Consider the following 16,485-nt stretch of genomic DNA (forward strand, 5'->3'; position numbering starts at 1 on the left):
AGAGCTGCAAGATGCAATATATAGAGGGTTGGCAGAGTGAATTAGAGAACTCCCAGAAACTCACTATCTACCGGTCACTGCGGAGGGACTATACTCTGGCACCATATCTGGAGAGGTTACATCACCTCAAAGACAGTCAGACCCTGAGTCTATACAGACTGAGTGCCCACAGTCTAGAGGTGGAATCAGGGCGGCACTGACAGACATACAAGCCACGGGAGAACAGATTGTGACAGCACTGCCAGCAGGGGCACTGGAGGACAAGGCGCACTTCCTGCTGCACTGCAACAAATACTCAGCACTGAGGGCCTCCCACTTCCAGAGACTTTGCATTCACAACCCGGACTTCCTGTCCATGGACGAAGAGAGGAAACTCTGCATCCTACTGGGGGAAGAGCAATCAACAGTGTAAATCGCCGCCCAATACGTCACCATATGTGAAAAGCTGAGAGGAACTTATAACCCCCAAATGGACAATTATTTCCCAAATTGTGCCCCCAACACCCCATTCCCATAATCCCCAATCCCCCTCCGTCACATTTATTTTCCTTGCTTTGGCAACACTGAGGCTATGTGCCCACGTTAGCGTTTAAAAACTGATAGAAAACCGGACTTCTTCCCAGAAAACGCGCAGGTTTTTTTCCCGCGCGTTTTTTGCGCGTGTTTTGCATAAAAGCCACGCGTTTTTGATGCGTTTTTTTTTTTCCGTGCGACTTCTGGACTCATAGGAAACAGCTTAAAACGCGGACTATGGGGAAATTAATGAGCATGCTGCGTTTTTAGCCGCTAAGCATTTTCTATGTGGAAAAAAACGCATCAATTGGAACAAAAATGCATTAAAATGCATGGGAAGCTTATTTTAAGCGTTTCTGAAGCGTCTGGTCAGGCACAAACGCTTAAAAAACGCTTAAAAAAAAAACGCAACGTGGGCACACAGCCTAAATCTATTTTGGTCCTGCCAATAAAAACTATTTGAGTTTGAGTGTACTATATACTACAGCTTTAGCGTAATTCAACATCGGAAACCATATAGATTACTAATTGGCAAATATTTGTGTGCTTTATTAAAAGAACATCAAACCTAGCGATGAATTTAAAGCAAAACAAACCCAAACAAATACAAATGGCTCCTGGAACAATCTGTGTAGTGATCTGGCAGATAAATAGCGTTTCTTCTTCAGCAGTTGGCTTTATCCTCGTTTCAGCAGGCACGACATAAGTGGCAGGATGTGCTGTAGCAATGGCTTCATCCAGGAAAGCAGTTGGGGAAGTTACTTTTTCTCTGAAAGAGATGAGGCAGTGAAAGCCCAACATTTTTTCTATTCTGATTATTCATGCTTTATAAATACAGAAAAGGGGAGCTACTGTGTATATATATATATATATATATATATATATATATATATAGTGTATTTTCTAGTTTCGCTTCTTTCACTGTCATTATTGCGAACTTTTCATAATATATCTTGTAGAAATATGCTGTTTTTTTCTTCACTAATTAGCCAATTTTTCTTCTCTCTTTAGGCCACATTCATATGTTCAGTATTTATTCATCCTTTTTGGATCAGTACTTGTAAGCCAAAATCAAAAGTGGAACACTCAGAGGAAATTATAAGGCTATGTGCCCACATTAGCGTTTTTAAACACTCAGAAAACCGGACTTCATTCCAGAAACTGCAAGCTTTATTTCCGCACGTTTTTTGCACAAAAAACACGCGTTTTTGATGCGTTTTTTTCCGCGCGGTTTCTAGGAACATTGGAAATAGCTAAAAATGCGGAGCTATGCGGAAAATAATGAGCATGCTGCGTTTTTGGCCACTAAGCGTTTTCTGAGCGGAAAAAAACGCATGCATTGGCACAAAAAGCCAAAAATGTATTAAATTGAATGGGAAGCTTATTTTAAGCGTTTCTGAAGCGTCTGATCCGGCACAAACGCTTCAAAAAGCTTAAAAAAACGCAACGTTTGCACACAGCCTAATAGAAACACGTCACCACTTCTGTATTTATCACCTGCTCCAGGTTTTGGTTTACAAATACTGAAGTAAAATACTGATATATGAATGTGGCCTTAAGCATAAGTGGCGCCCCCAGGAGTATGGTCGCCACAGTGGCATTACCTTCCTCCTAGGGAGTGTGATGTCATGCTTGAAAGTAATAAAGGGTGTCTCTGTCAGGTAAATACAACACACAGCACAGTTCTCACTCCAGGCCAGCAGAGGGAGCTCTGAACCAAAACTGGGGGAAGAGCTGCTCTCTGAAGGCCAGGAAGGGGAAGTTTAGTTAGTTCGTGTGAGGAGGGCGAAGTGTGTGGACGAGAGGAGAAGAGCTGGAGGATTGAGCAGAGTTCAGGCTCACTTCTAGTGTAGCGCATGGTCCGAAGCCCGGTCTCCGAGGTTGTATAGATACTGACGTTCCTGCAGCAGAAACCGGAGGAATAGGAAGCTGTAAATGCTCTGTTCCCACATAAGACTCGGAGGCACAACAGCAACGTGTGAGCCAGAAGAAGGAGGCTACAGCTGTCTGCCATACAAGGGGGTTTTAAGAGAGAGCAAGCAAGAGGAACTTCAGTGTAACTCAGTACTGCATGTACCTCAGATAAGCGCTAGAAAGGAGACTACACAACCCATCTGCATAGAGAGATCCCTGAGTTGCTTCTAGGCTGGACAACTCCTGTTCCATCTGTAATCTGGATCCTGGACTGCACTTGCAAGGCAAAGTAAAGGTAAAGGAAACTGCACCCTGTTGTGTCATTGCCTTCTTCCTGCAACCCCTTCAGCACTACATCTCTGTGCCTAACACTGCACCCTCTTCCTCAACACCTATTACTACTGCCCTGGGACTACAGCTCTACCTGTGGGGAGCGCTTACATCTTGCTGCCTTATACCATCTGTCCCAGAGGATCTACCTTCAGCGTCGGCTTAACCCCTTCATTGCCGAGCACCACAGGTGGCGTCACGTATCATCTACTTATAAACTTTAATCAGGCCACGCTCAACTCCTTTTACATGGACGCCCAGGGCCACGGACCGGGTCACCGCTACTGTGACACTTCCCTCTGAGATACCGGCCCGGTACCGAGTACCCCACTGCCCTGGCGGGCGATCCACATACCCTCTAGAAAACAGAAAAAATCTTGCTTAAATAAGACTGGTGTATTAGAAGATAGCTGACTATTAAAGTAAAAAATCAATAGCGAGGGGAGGGGAAGGATGAGAGCTGGCAGAGAGGCACAGATTTTATATTTCCACTTTTTATTGAGTATTTTATCTCATCTCAGTTCTGGCTTCACAACTATACTGCTCAGTACTGCTGTTTAAACACAGAGACAAGAGAACAGGAATCCGTTATATATTTGTATAGTATGTGTGGTAGACAACTGAAAAGCAGAATTACAACCTACAGAAAACTGATGAAAAATTCCAGATGCAAGTCATATAATAGCAAGAAAGAGTCATGTTCCTCATATACGCATACACAAAGCTCTGCTTCATGCACATCTACATACACACAGCTCCGCATCATGCACATTTACATACATATACTGTGTGTGTGTATATATATATATATATATATATATATATATATACACACACACATATATATTTACATACTCACACTGTTACGGATTGCGAGCGCCCAGGTGAGAACCACCCCCTATACAGGGAGTGTTAGGGACAGACCCCCAGGGAATAGAACCGCTACAGCCGGAACCAAAGGGACGACTGGGGCTATAGACTGGTAAGGAGGCACAGACGTATCAGTACAGATAAGCACAGGTGAACACAGAGACCTAGGGCAGGGCACGGGACCGGAGCGCCGAGGACGACAAAGTCTTTAGGCTGCAATAGAGAGCAAGCACAAATAATACACTAGGCGAGAAGCAAGCAAACAACAGGGAAGTAATGAGGGTAGGACGAGAGGACGGAAGGAGCAGGACAGGGAAGGTGTAGGGACCCAAGAAGGACACGGAGAGATAACAGAAACAGGGCAGGGCGAGGCAAGGACGAGGGAACCTGAGACAGTGCAGGCAGAAGTGAGATGAAGGGGCCTGGAACACACAGAACGCCGCCAAGAGACAGCATCACCGCATTCGATAGACAGGCATCTTACCTGTCCAGACGCCGGGCATAAGTAGAGATGGGCGCCGCCATGTTGGAGGCGGGGCCAGCGCGTCACTCTACCCAGGAGGCTGCGCAGCAGAAGTAAGGCAGTGCGCAGGTGCCTGACGCCAAGGGAACCGGAGGCCGGGCGCGGAGACGTGCCGGGGAGCAGGAGCGCATCGGGAGGTGCGCGCAGCGAAGCAAGTGGGGACTGGGGCCGTGACAGTACCCCCCTTTACGCCCCCTTCTAACGCTGGTGAGAAACCGTCTCATAATGCGAGGAGCATCAATATTCTCCTCGGGTTCCCATGATCTCTCCTCGGGACCGAAACCCTTCCAATCAACCAAAAACAGAGTTTTTCCCTTAACTGTCTTCATAGCCAATATATCTCGTACCTCAAAGATTTTATCCGAGCTACAAGGTTGGGAGGTTTGGGAAGGCGCTGAGTGGAAGTGGTTAAATACTGCCGGTTTGAGGAGAGATACAAGAAAGGTATTGGGAATCTTTAGTGAGGCGGGCAATCTCAGCTTGTAGGCCACGTCGTTGATGTGACTTAAGACCTCAAAGGGACCAATGTAAAGAGGTCCTGACTTGTATGAGGGGATTTTCAACCTGATATGTCGAGAAGATAACCAAACCCTATCCCCTAGGCGATACGGAGGAGCGTCTAGCCGTTTTTTGTCGGCATACCTCTTCATTCTGAGACTGGCACTCTCAAGGGCTACTTTGGTCTCCCTCCAAATCTGAGAGAAGTCCACAGACAAGGAGTCCGCTGCCGGTACACCCGAGGTAGGGGACACAGGAAGGGGAATGCCGGGGTGTTGACCAAAAACCACAAAAAAGGGAGATTTAGAGGAGGCTTCACTTGGTTGGTTGTTATAGGCGAATTCTGCCCAAGGAAGAAGAGAGACCCAATCATCTTGATGAGCATTGGAAAAATGCCAAAGGTAAGATGTCAATGCCTGGTTGACCCGCTCGACTTGACCATTAGACTGGGGGTGATAGGCTGAGGAAAAATCCAAAGTTATCTTCAGCAATCCGCAGAGAGCTCGCCAAAAACGGGAGGTAAACTGGACTCCTCGATCTGAGACAATATGCTGAGAGAAACCATGGAGGCGAAAGACGTGAAGCAGAAAGATCTTCGCCAACTCGGGAGCGGTAGGCAGACCCGGTAGAGCGATGAAGTGGGCCATTTTGGAAAATCGATCCACGACCACCAATATAACCGTACATCTAGAAGAAGGAGGCAAATTGGTGATGAAATCCAAAGCAATATGAGTCCATGGGTTGGCAGGCACAGGTAACGTATGTAGGAGTCCCGAAGGAGGGTGTCGAGGAACTTTGCTCTGGCCACAAGAAGGGCAGGAGGCGATGAAATCCTGGACGTCTTTGCGAAGCAAAGGCCACCAATAATGGCGGGAGACGAGCGAGAGAGTTTTTTTAACTACTGAATATCTAGAAAACTTAGACGAGTGACTCCAACATAGAACCTTTACTCTATCTCCACTCCGAACAAAGGTCTTACCAATGGTGGGGAGACCAGGCTTAATGGAGCTATGGTAAGAATCTTGGTGGGGTCGATGAGATGGGCTGGACCCTCCTCCTTATCTACAGACAGGAATGACCGTGATAGGGCATCCGCCTTGATGTTCTTATCCCCGGGTCGGAAGTGGAGTTCGAAGTCAAAGCGTTTGAAAAACAGTGACCATCTGGCCTGCCGTGGGTTGAGCCTTTGGGCGGACTGAAGGTAGGCCAAATTTTTGTGATGCGTAAAAATGATTAACAGATGGAGAGCACCTTCGAGAAGATGGCGCCACTCCTCGAGAGCCATTTTTATGGCCAAGAGTTCTCTATCTCCAACGGCATAGTTACGTTTAGGAGCGGAGAAGGCCTTAGAAAAGAATCTGCAGGTGAGGGCACGGCCAGAGGAGGATTTCTGCAGAAGAACCGCTCCAGCTCCCACCGAGGATACGTCAACCTCGAGAATGAATGGCCTACTGGCATCCGGGCGATGGAGTACAGGAGACATAGCGAACTCTTGCTTCAGGGCTTCAAAGGCAGCTTCTGCATCAGAGGGCCAATGCTTGGGATCGGCTCCTTTACGGACAAGAGCCGAGATAGGTTTCGTCAATGAAGAGAAGTGAGGAATAAATTGCCTATAATAATTGGCAAAACCCAAAAACCGCTGAATTGCCTTTACTCCAAGGGGACATGGCCAATTGAGAACTGCCAAGACTTTCTCAGGATCCATCTCTAACCCAGAGTTCGAGACTATGTAACCAAGAAAAGGCAATGAAGTTTGCTCAAAGAGGCATTTCTCCAACTTGGCAAAAAGGTGGTTCTCTCTGAGACGTTGGAGGACTTGACGAACGTCTCGGCGATGTGTGGCCAGATCAGGGGAGAAGACTAAGATGTCGTCCAGGTAGACTACGACACAGGAGTAGAGGAGATCTCGAAAGACATCATTAACGAGTTCCTGGAATACTGCAGGTGCGTTGCAGAGCCCAAAGGGCATAACCAAATACTCGTAGTGCCCGTCTTGCGTGTTGAACACAGTCTTCCACTCGTCCCCAGAGCGTATGCGAACCAGATTATAGGCCCCTCGTAGATCAAGCTTAGTAAACACACGTGCTCCCTTCAAGCGATCAAAGAGCTCAGAGATGAGTGGCAGTGGATATTTATTCTTCACTGTGATGCGATTCAGGCCACGATAATCGATGCACGGGCGCAGCGACCCATCTTTCTTCTTTACGAAAAAGAAGCCTGCTCCTGCAGGGGACAAAGACATCTGAATGAAGCCTCTGGCCAGGTTGTCTTGGATGTTTTCAGACATGGCTTGGGTCTCTGCCGAGGAGAGAGGATAAATCCTTCCACGGGGAGGAGTGATACCTGGAACGAGCTCAATGCGGCAGTCGTAGGGACGGTGCGGAGGAAGAGTCTCAGCCTCTTTCTTGTCAAAAACATCCAAAAAGGCACAGTAAGCCGACGGCAATCTGGAGGGAACAAGGGAAGAACGAGGGGTACCTACGGGACGCACCGACAGCAGACACCGAGCCCGACAAGACTTCCCCCCCCCCCCCCCCCCCAGCGCAAGACGTTGCCGCTATGCCAATCTAAGGTGGGCTCGTGGAGCCGCAGCCAAGGAAGACCGAGTAGGATTGGATGGGAAATACCTGCTAAGACATAAAACGTAATTTTCTCCTTGTGCAGAGCCCCAACTTGCAACTCTACCTCATAAGTGACGAGAGTAACTGTCTGTAGCAGGGGTCGACCATCTACGGAGGCGAGAACTTGAGGATTCTCCAAGGCTCTCACGGGAATAGAAAATTTGTTAACTTCCTCCAGCATAATAAAATTCCTGGCGGCACCCGAGTGCTCATACGCCACTAGAGAAGCCCGCTTCCCACAAACATGCAAGAGGACAGACAAAGTGAGGGGTAGAGAGGTATCACAAACGCCCAGGAAGGCCTCTCTTACCTGGCCTAGGCAGAGGAGTTTTCCGGACGATCAGGACAGATTCGGAGCAAATGGGAACTGCTACCGCAGTAGAAACAAAGACCCTGGAGGCTTCTCTCCCTACGACGCTGGTCAGAGAGCTTCAGGCAGTCCACCTGCATAGGTTCAGGTGCAGAGGGTGAGGACTGGGTGGTCTGCGAACAGAAGATAATGGACGAGAGACTCTTCTCTCCCTGGCCCATTTTTGAAACCGGAGATCTATCCGGGTGGCTAGAGAGATCAAATCCTCCAGAGCTGTTGGGGTATCACGATCAGCGAGCTCATCTTTTATACGACTCGAGAGGCCTCGCCAGAAGGCGCCCACCAAGGCCTCGTTATTCCAACCTAAGTCGGAGGGCAGGGTCTTAAACTGTATGGCGTACTGGCCCACAGTTAGAGAACCTTGACAGAGGTTAAACAAAGCCTCAGTGGTGGAGGCTAGACGACCCGGTTCATCAAAAGCCCGACGGAAAGTGTCAAGAAAAATGGATAACTGGGTAACCACAGGGTCATCACGCTCCCAGAGGGGATTGACCCAAGCTAAAGCGTCCCCCTCCAGATGAGAGATGATGAAGGCCACTTTGGCTCGGTCTGTGGGGTACTGCTGGGGCAGCAGTTCAAAATGTAGGCGGCACTGATTTATAAAACCCCGGCACAATTTGGCGTCACCGCTATACCCGGGTGGTTTGGTCAACCGCAGAGGAGGATGGGAACCTGCAGCGGGGGGAGCAGAGGCGGCCGAGTGCAAGGAAAGCAACCGACCGTCCACCGAAGCCATGTAGCTGAGGATATGTGACTGGGTGTCACGCTGCTGAGCCAATTCTTGTTGCAAGCCAGCCAACTAGGCGGCATTACCAGGATCAGAGGATTGGAGAGCGGAAAGACGCGAGTCTATAGTTTTCATAAATGACATCATGCGCGTCTGGTTCTCCCTAAGGAAAACTAACTCTTTTTGGGCAGCCGTGGCTCCAGCGGGGTCCATGGCCTGTCTATGCTGTTATGGTTTGCTGTTGCAAAGAGGAACGTAGAGAAAAGTGAACCCTCTGGGTCACGGCTCCAGAGCCCCCGAGGGCGAGCACCCAAGTGAGAACCACCCCCTATACAGGGAGTGTTAGGGACAGACCCCCAGGGGATAGAACCGCAACAGCTGGAACCAAAGGGACGACTGGGGCTATAGACTGGTATGGAGGCACAGACGTATCAGTACAGATAAGCACAGGTGAACACAGAGACCTAGGGCAGGCACGGGACCGGAGCGACGAGGGCGACAAAGACTGGAGGCTTTAATAGAGAGGAAGCACAAATAATACACTAGGCGAGAAGCAAGACAAACAACAGGGAAGTTATGAGGGTAGGACGAGAGGACGGAAGGAGCAGGACAGGGAAGGTGTAGGGACCCAAGGAGGACACGGAGAGATAACAGAAACAGCGCAGGGCGAGGCAAGGACGAGGGAACCTGAGACACAACGCAGGCAAAGGTGAGATGAAGGGGCCTGGAACACAGAGATCGCCGCCAAGAGACAGCGTCACCGAATTCGATAGACAGGCGTCTTACCTGTCCAGACGCCGGGCATAAGTAAAGATGGGCGCCGCCATGTTGGAGGCAGGGCCGGCACGTCACTCTACCCAGGAGGCTGCGCAGGTGCCTGACGCTGAGGGAGCCGGAGGCCAGGCGTGGGGACGTGCCGGGGAGCAGGAGCACACCGGGAAGTGCGCGTAGCGAGGCAAGTGGGGACCGGGGCCGTGACACACACATACAGAGCTGTGCCGCACGTCCATATAGACATACAGTCATAGATATATTGTGTAGCGGTCATTGCAAGGAAAAGTTAATGGGGTATGACTAGCTTATACATTCAGGACATATGCTCAGACTATGCTATGAATGTAGTATATGCCTGTATCCCACAGATAAGATCCCCATATATCAGGCAGATAACAAATTGACAGGTGGTCTCATACATCTGAGGACTTCTCTACTCAGCTGTATAGGAGTCACTAAAATAGCTTTGTGCGCCAAGCTTGGATGTTTCCATAACTCTCACAGAAGTGAAAGGACAGAGCCACGCACGTGTGCCACCATCTCTCCAGGGTGAAGTATAATGTGTACTATATGGAGTGCAAATGGTGGTGTAAAAACAGTCTGTAGGTGACAAGGACCATCTCATTACTCTTTACAGATGAGAACCGTGTTGCTGCGGCATAGATACCCCGTGTACCTGGCACCTGCCAGGCAGGCCATTAGCTTGGGGTCATCTCGATCACTAGTGACAAATCCGGTGACAGAAACTTGAGAGACATATAAAGTAATGTTATGATCTCACAAAATATTACTTTTTTTAACCCATTCTCAACATACTTTTCTGAAGACCAGCATTTTATAGTGCAGTATACAGTTTAAATCATCAGACAAGCATAGGCTCAAGTCCCCTAAAGGGACTAATAAATAGATGTTTGGTTTTTTTTGTGTGTTTTTTTTTTTGCTTAATTTCACCACACTTGATTTTTTTCCAAGTTTTCCAGAAAGTTTCAATAATAAAATGATGTATGACATTCAAAACTAAAATTTGCAAAAAAAAAAGCATGCCGTCATATGGCTATATGTGGATGGAAGTATACATAAAAGATTCTTAGAAAGGGAGGAAGAAAACTAAAATACATTGTAAGTAAATGCTACAACAGACATTATGCAGAGTATGGCTTCCTTACATGTTAAGAGCATGGCTTTCCTCCTGGTGGAAACACTACTGGAAAGTGTAGAGTTCGATGAGGCAGCACCATTTTTTTCTTCTTCAAGACTGAGTTCAGCCAGTGAGCGGTGATGCATCGCCTTCTCTCCTTTTATTGCCTTTAAACAACAGAATTGGATGGCTTATAGAGTCCCCCAACTGCACAAAACATTTAAATTGTTTGGTTACTCAAGTTTCCATTTAAAGTGAACCCCAAGTAGGTGGTGACTTGCAAATCGGTGGAGGTCCAAGTGCTAATGATCCTGAGAGAAGAGCTTTGAATTACAAGCATTCTCTATGGGACAGCTGGAGACTGCAGACTACTCCGCTGGGCTATCTTGCAGATCAGTGGCGGCCAAATCACATGAACTCTGACCAAACTGCAAGTTATCACCTACCCTGTGATGGTTTTAATGATGGAAATCATCCTTTAAGACTAAAATTAAAGAAATCTTCTGTGTACAGTATACCAGGAGCTCAGCTGTGTCTGCACCTCACTTTTCTAATTCTGGCTGTAATGGGAGCTGCACTCCTCTGCAAAAAGACAAACATAATTTCACCCTGTCCCCCTTAGCTCAGCTGGCCCCATCAGCTGTTCTCTAGTCAAAAAACAATAAAACATTTCTCGGTCTCTTCATTGGTGTACACAGGAACCATGGGTGTATGCTGATGGCACCAGAGAGCTGACTCTAAGGGTCCCTTTTCACTTAGCGACGCACCAGTGATCCCGACAACGATACAACTGGTTAGGATCGTTGGTCAAACAGGCAGATCTCTTCAGCGACGCAGCAACCATCCAGCGATCCTCGGCTGTCGTTGGTACCTTGTCACACAGCAGCTTTTCTGACTATTCCCGCCTGCGTCCTTGAGTTCTGCATCGACAACGAGGTTGCGTGTCGGGTCAAACAGCGATGCGTGCTGTGGGACGCCGACGACGAAAAAATGGCCCAGGACATTCGAGCACGATCAGCGATATCCAGCGGCGGGGCTGGTTGCCACTGCGTGTCACATGTAGCGAGATCGCTGGCGCATCACAAAATCGGTGACGCTTCAGCGATCTCCCTATGTGAGACGGGCTTAAGATTTACAAAAGTCGGACCCTCCACTGTAGACTACACCCAGGTGCAGATACTGGACTAAACCTATTTAGATTAGTGTCACATAGGAGGCAGACACAGGTCTTAGGTCAAGAGCCGTTTCTCCCTTCTTTTCCCCTTCTAGAAACCAGGCTTCCCATGTCATCCTTCTGGTCTTCTCCAATTCTGCATGAGAACCCTAGGCAAGATGGTGATGGTCTCATTTTCATTTCATTTCAGTTTATTTTCCGGTGTCCCTGACAGTTTCTTCTTCGGTGGCTCCTGTGTCCTCTAGTCTCCTTTCTCTTAGTTCCTTTTCTATTCTAGTTTTATGAATTTTATAGTTTATGAAACTATATCGATAGGAATACATTTTTATATCTCTGAAGTACCCTTAAAACGGAACTTGTCACCATTTTTGTGTCATACCAGCTACAAATATAATCTTACTCAGTGTCTGCTATGCATTCCTTAAATACTTATGTAACCCACTGACTCCTCCTGTTTAGCCGTGAAATTCCTTTTTGATTTTTCCCGCGCTTGATTCTAATCGGGTCCGTCCGGTCCAATGGGCATGGCTTCGAGCCACTCGACCCCTCTCCGGCTGCTGTTTGCGGTCATGGATGTGGAGGACGCCTCCTGCGCAAATTGTGTCTCGCGCTTGCGCAGTATACTTTGCCCAACCTGTGTGCAAAGCCGAAAAGCTGAAGTGCACATAGATGATCTCTGAAAGCCATGGGTGAACTAATGCAACAGAAAAGAAGTTAATATGGTGCGTGGAAGTATTCAGGCACATTACCACCTACCTGGACATGCATGCTCCTGACTTGGCTCTCACACAGGAGATGTGTACTGCGGCTGGTTAGTGTAGGGTCCACAGTCCCACCGTGCGTTTGGATTATCTGCGATTTTTTTTTAAAAAAAGGGTTATATCCTAAATATACAGTCACATTACAGGTTAGTGATTTACATTATATGTAATTCCTGGTGACATTGTGTTTTGGCTGATTGCTAATTTTCAGCAAAACCCTATTTTACCAATAGAACTATGGTGGTACTGTATATTTCTTGTCTAACCCTAATTAGAAAATGTTTCTTGTCTAATCCTAATTAGAAAACTAAGTTTCCTGAAAAAAATGTAATTATTTCTATAAGAAATTAATTTTAAATGGTTTGTTTTGCATAATTATTTATTATTCCCAAATTGTGGGAATCAGATATCACTCTCAGGACTTCTGGTACAACGACATATCAAAAAGTCTGTGGTGTAAGTAAGGCAACATTCGTACAGCATTTGTACGTAAAAAACTGACATCAGTGTTTTTTTTCAGATAGCATTAGTACCCATGACAGACTTGTGAAGAGTCCCATAGACTGATTTTTTGCAGACTAAGTGGTCCATGCAAAATCATGGAATTATGGTCAATGTTGATCCGAGTGGTGGGCGAAACTGCAATGAAAGTCTATGGGTCCGTGAAAAAAATATCTAACAGCGCTAGGATGCCATTCTAGCTCCATCCGAGCTGCACTTTGCAGGAAAAATTCTGGGATCGTTGAGGCTATGAGGAGTCCATTATGGCAGGTCTTGGGTGACACTTTCTTTTCAGGCAAAACCCAATAAATTTTAACCATCTATAGCCGATTTGTATAACAATTGATTAAGCATATACATTAAATCTTCAAAAAGTTTAGTTATAGATAAGTATTCAAAAAGCAAAAATTGCAAGTAGTGAACGCCACCACAAACTAGTGGAAATGCTAGTGAAACCATGTAAGACATTGAGGAAGCAAGTCACAAAGCACACTAAACCTACCCATTTCCAAGTTGCTAAAAGTTGTTTATCAGACATCTGCTCTGGATAGTCAGCGACTGCAAACACACAGCCCATCAAAAAGTAGTCTTCAAAAACTGAAAATTCAAAGATAGATTCAAATTAAAGGGGAATAATAATGCATCATCAGAAAAATGACAACTAAGTATTAAAATTTGATCTTGATGCGACAATCACAAAACAATATCTGGAAATATTGCAGTTATCAGACTAGCAATTGTAGCACACATACAACTGACTGCTTCTGTAGCTCACTTAAAATAACTGTGTAGACTGAGACAGAATAAGCAGAGTTATCGTGGGAGCAATGTTGCTTTGCCATGCTGGGTCTCTGTGTTCAAATCCCACAGAGAACAACATCTAGCAATGAGTTTATATATTCTCCCTGTGTTTGCGTGGTTTTCCTCTGAGTACTCCAATTTCCCCTCACAGTCCAAAGACACACTGATAGGGAATTTAGATTGTTAGGTCTAGTGGAGACAGGGATTATGATGTATGTAAAGCACTGTGGAATATGAAGGAGCTATAGTAAGTAAAATAAATAATTGTTCTGCTGCATGCCTAATTACAGAATGATAGCAATAGGGTACATACATACAGAGATTAGTGGCGTTGCTGTAGTGTAGGAAGAGTTTAAGTATAGTAAAATTACCTCTACTAAAACTATGAAAGTATCTAATTAGCTTACTATCCAATGATGGGTCATGTCCCTGAAGTTGTTGAGATTGGGGTGGCTGTTGACTAGGTGTCTGGGATGGCACTTGTATCTGTCTCAGTTGCTGTTGAGTCATATTTTGCATTTGCCGCAGCTGTAAACGTTGGAGGTGCTGCTGTTGGAGTTGCTGTTGCAACTCTTGAAGGTTGTGTTTTTGCTGCTGTGCTTGGAGTGGAACCTGAGGAAGGGTCCCGTGCAGAACCTGGGCCTGTTTCAGGTTCACTGGCTGTTGAATTTGAGATTGCGGAGTATGCGTCATTTGCTGCTGTTGAAGCCCAGCTTGTTGCAGCTGGTGCTGCTGAATTTGCTGTTGTTGGAGCAGTGTCTGTTGCAGTTGCTGCTGTTTCATTCATTGCTGTTGAAGCTAAAGCATTTGTTGCTGCTGCTGCAATTCCTGTTGATTCAGTGATTGCAGTTGGAGCTTTTGTGTTGGAATCTGATGCGGGTGATTACTTGATTCTGAATTTGATGTTGAATCTGAATATTATGTGGTTGCATTTGGTGTTGCTGAAGCGTCTGTGCCTGTACTTGATGCTGCTGCTGAAAGGCTTGTGGTTGCACATGATGCTGCACAGTTTGGGTCTGTATTTGCTGCTGTTGTAGGGATTGTACTTGGATTTGCCGCTGCTGTAGGGACTGTGCATGCATTTGATGTTGCTGCTGAATGGCTGACAGCTGAATCTGCTGCTGGATTGCCTGTGACTGAATGTGCTGCTGTTGTAGAGCTTGAGTCTGGATTTGCTGCTGCTGCAGTGTGTAACTGAGGATGAGGCTGAATTTGCTGCTGCTGAGTAGCATGCTGCTGAAGTTGCTGCTTTTTCTGCAATGATAAATGTTGTATCTGCTGATACTGAAGCTGCTGAATGTTTTGTTCAAGATTTTGCTGCTGTATACTGGGCTGAAGGGTTTGCTGTTGCCGAATGTTCTGCTGCAGTGTCTGTTGCTGCTTTATAGATGTCTTAATTGTCTACTGCTGCTGTAGTGTCTTCTGTTGTCCAGGAGTCTATTGTCGTTGATGGATTTGCTGTATATAATGCTGCTGAAGCGTTTGCTGTAGTGTCTGTTGCTGTTGCAGATGCTGCTGTTGTTGCAATTGCTGGAGCTGCTGCTGAAGTGTGTGCTGCTGTTGAAAGTGCTGCATGGTTTGCTGCTGTGGACGAAGTATCTGTTGTTGTGAGAACTGCAACTGAGTGAAGTGTTGCTGTTGGTTTACTTGTAAAAACTGATGCTGCGGAAAATCCTGCTGGGTGATTTGCTGCTGCTGTTGTTGCTGCTGTAGTTAGCTAAGCAGAGGTCTATTTTACCAATACCGATCAAAAGTATATGTAGCAAATTGGTATGGATATAAAATATTTAAAACTTAACTTTTAATCACAATTTAAAAAACTGTAAAGTGCCAAAATAGTGCCAGAAAAAGGTGCCCGTGCAATCGTGCCAATAAAAACAGCAACCTATGCTGAGACGCCTTATATTGTCTTAATATTGGACAGAATAAATTTTCCTTTTTTGTGCCAAAATATACTTGAATGACCAGTGTATCTGGATGTATTCCAGGTATGTTACCCAAAATACTATCTTAGCATATATTGCAACACTTATTGAAATTATTGCAGTATCCTCTTTGGGAACTCAAACCTTATTATTCCTATTTCCATCTCAATTATTATCAATACTCTTCAAGACAAGGCGAATCAAAAAAGGAGTATCTATTGCTCCACATCAGAAAGAATTCGTACTATAAAAGCATTTATCACAGGTTAATATGAACCATACATAGCACCCATGGAGTCCAGTAAATTAATGCCCTGTACTCCACAATATTACTGTATAATAAATACTCTCACGGTGAGACAAAAGTATGTCATTATACTCATCTCAAGTGTATTAGTCCTATACACCGATGCCTGTGCATGCGCTCCTGAAGAAGGGGGCCCCCAGTCTCAGCATATTCTCATACCTGCAATCATCTGGACGGCCTTATTCCCACACCGTATCTCCCAACGCGTTTCATCTATTCAGGACTCATCAGGGGAGTTTATGGAGTTCAATTAGAGACATAGCGCGCAGGTTTCACTTTCTCTTGCCTTATATGTAACTGAGCACAGTGCGGTATCCTGTCAGCTTCCGGATGCCGGGTACGTCATTTCCGGTCCCTCCATGTGTAATGGACCCTCTCTATCTGCGTGCCCCACTTCCTGGGCTTGGCTTCGGGCAATTCACGGCACGTCCGGTCTAAGCAGCAAAGTGTCATCGCCACAGCGCTCACATGACTTACAGTGTCTATGGCAGCCTGATGCTGCATTATACTTTACCCGTGTGTCTAAAGGATTGCATTATAGACATATCGGGTTTCAGCAGTTGTCTCCTAGTTAAGCAATATTTGTGTAGCTTAATTATCCACATCCTTGGAAACAACTGCATCCAAAATATGAAACTCAGCTAATTTGGACATATTAAATTGCTGAGTACCTTAGTAATGGACACCTTGCAAAGATTCCATATCCAATTTGTTAGCATTCACATTTACAATAGAAAG

At 46.1% G+C, this 16,485-nt stretch overlaps 1 protein-coding gene across 1 annotated transcript; it reads right to left on the minus strand.

Moving 5' to 3' along the window:
• Positions 1-1,046: 1,046 nt before the first annotated feature.
• On the minus strand, positions 1,047-15,995 carry LOC141095915 (PAX-interacting protein 1-like). The gene is made up of 5 exons (XM_073582275.1): positions 15,907-15,995; positions 13,217-13,311; positions 12,209-12,304; positions 10,307-10,445; positions 1,047-1,282 (listed from the first exon to the last, which is right to left on the minus strand). Coding segments are annotated over exons 1-5 (342 nt in total). The 5' UTR covers positions 15,917-15,995; the 3' UTR covers positions 1,047-1,280.
• Positions 15,996-16,485: the final 490 nt, after the last annotated feature.

This window comes from Dendrobates tinctorius, unplaced genomic scaffold (genome assembly GCF_039654945.1).
Source record: "Dendrobates tinctorius isolate UK_male_01 unplaced genomic scaffold, ASM3965494v1 ptg000070l, whole genome shotgun sequence".
Taxonomy (NCBI): Eukaryota; Metazoa; Chordata; class Amphibia; order Anura; family Dendrobatidae; genus Dendrobates; species Dendrobates tinctorius.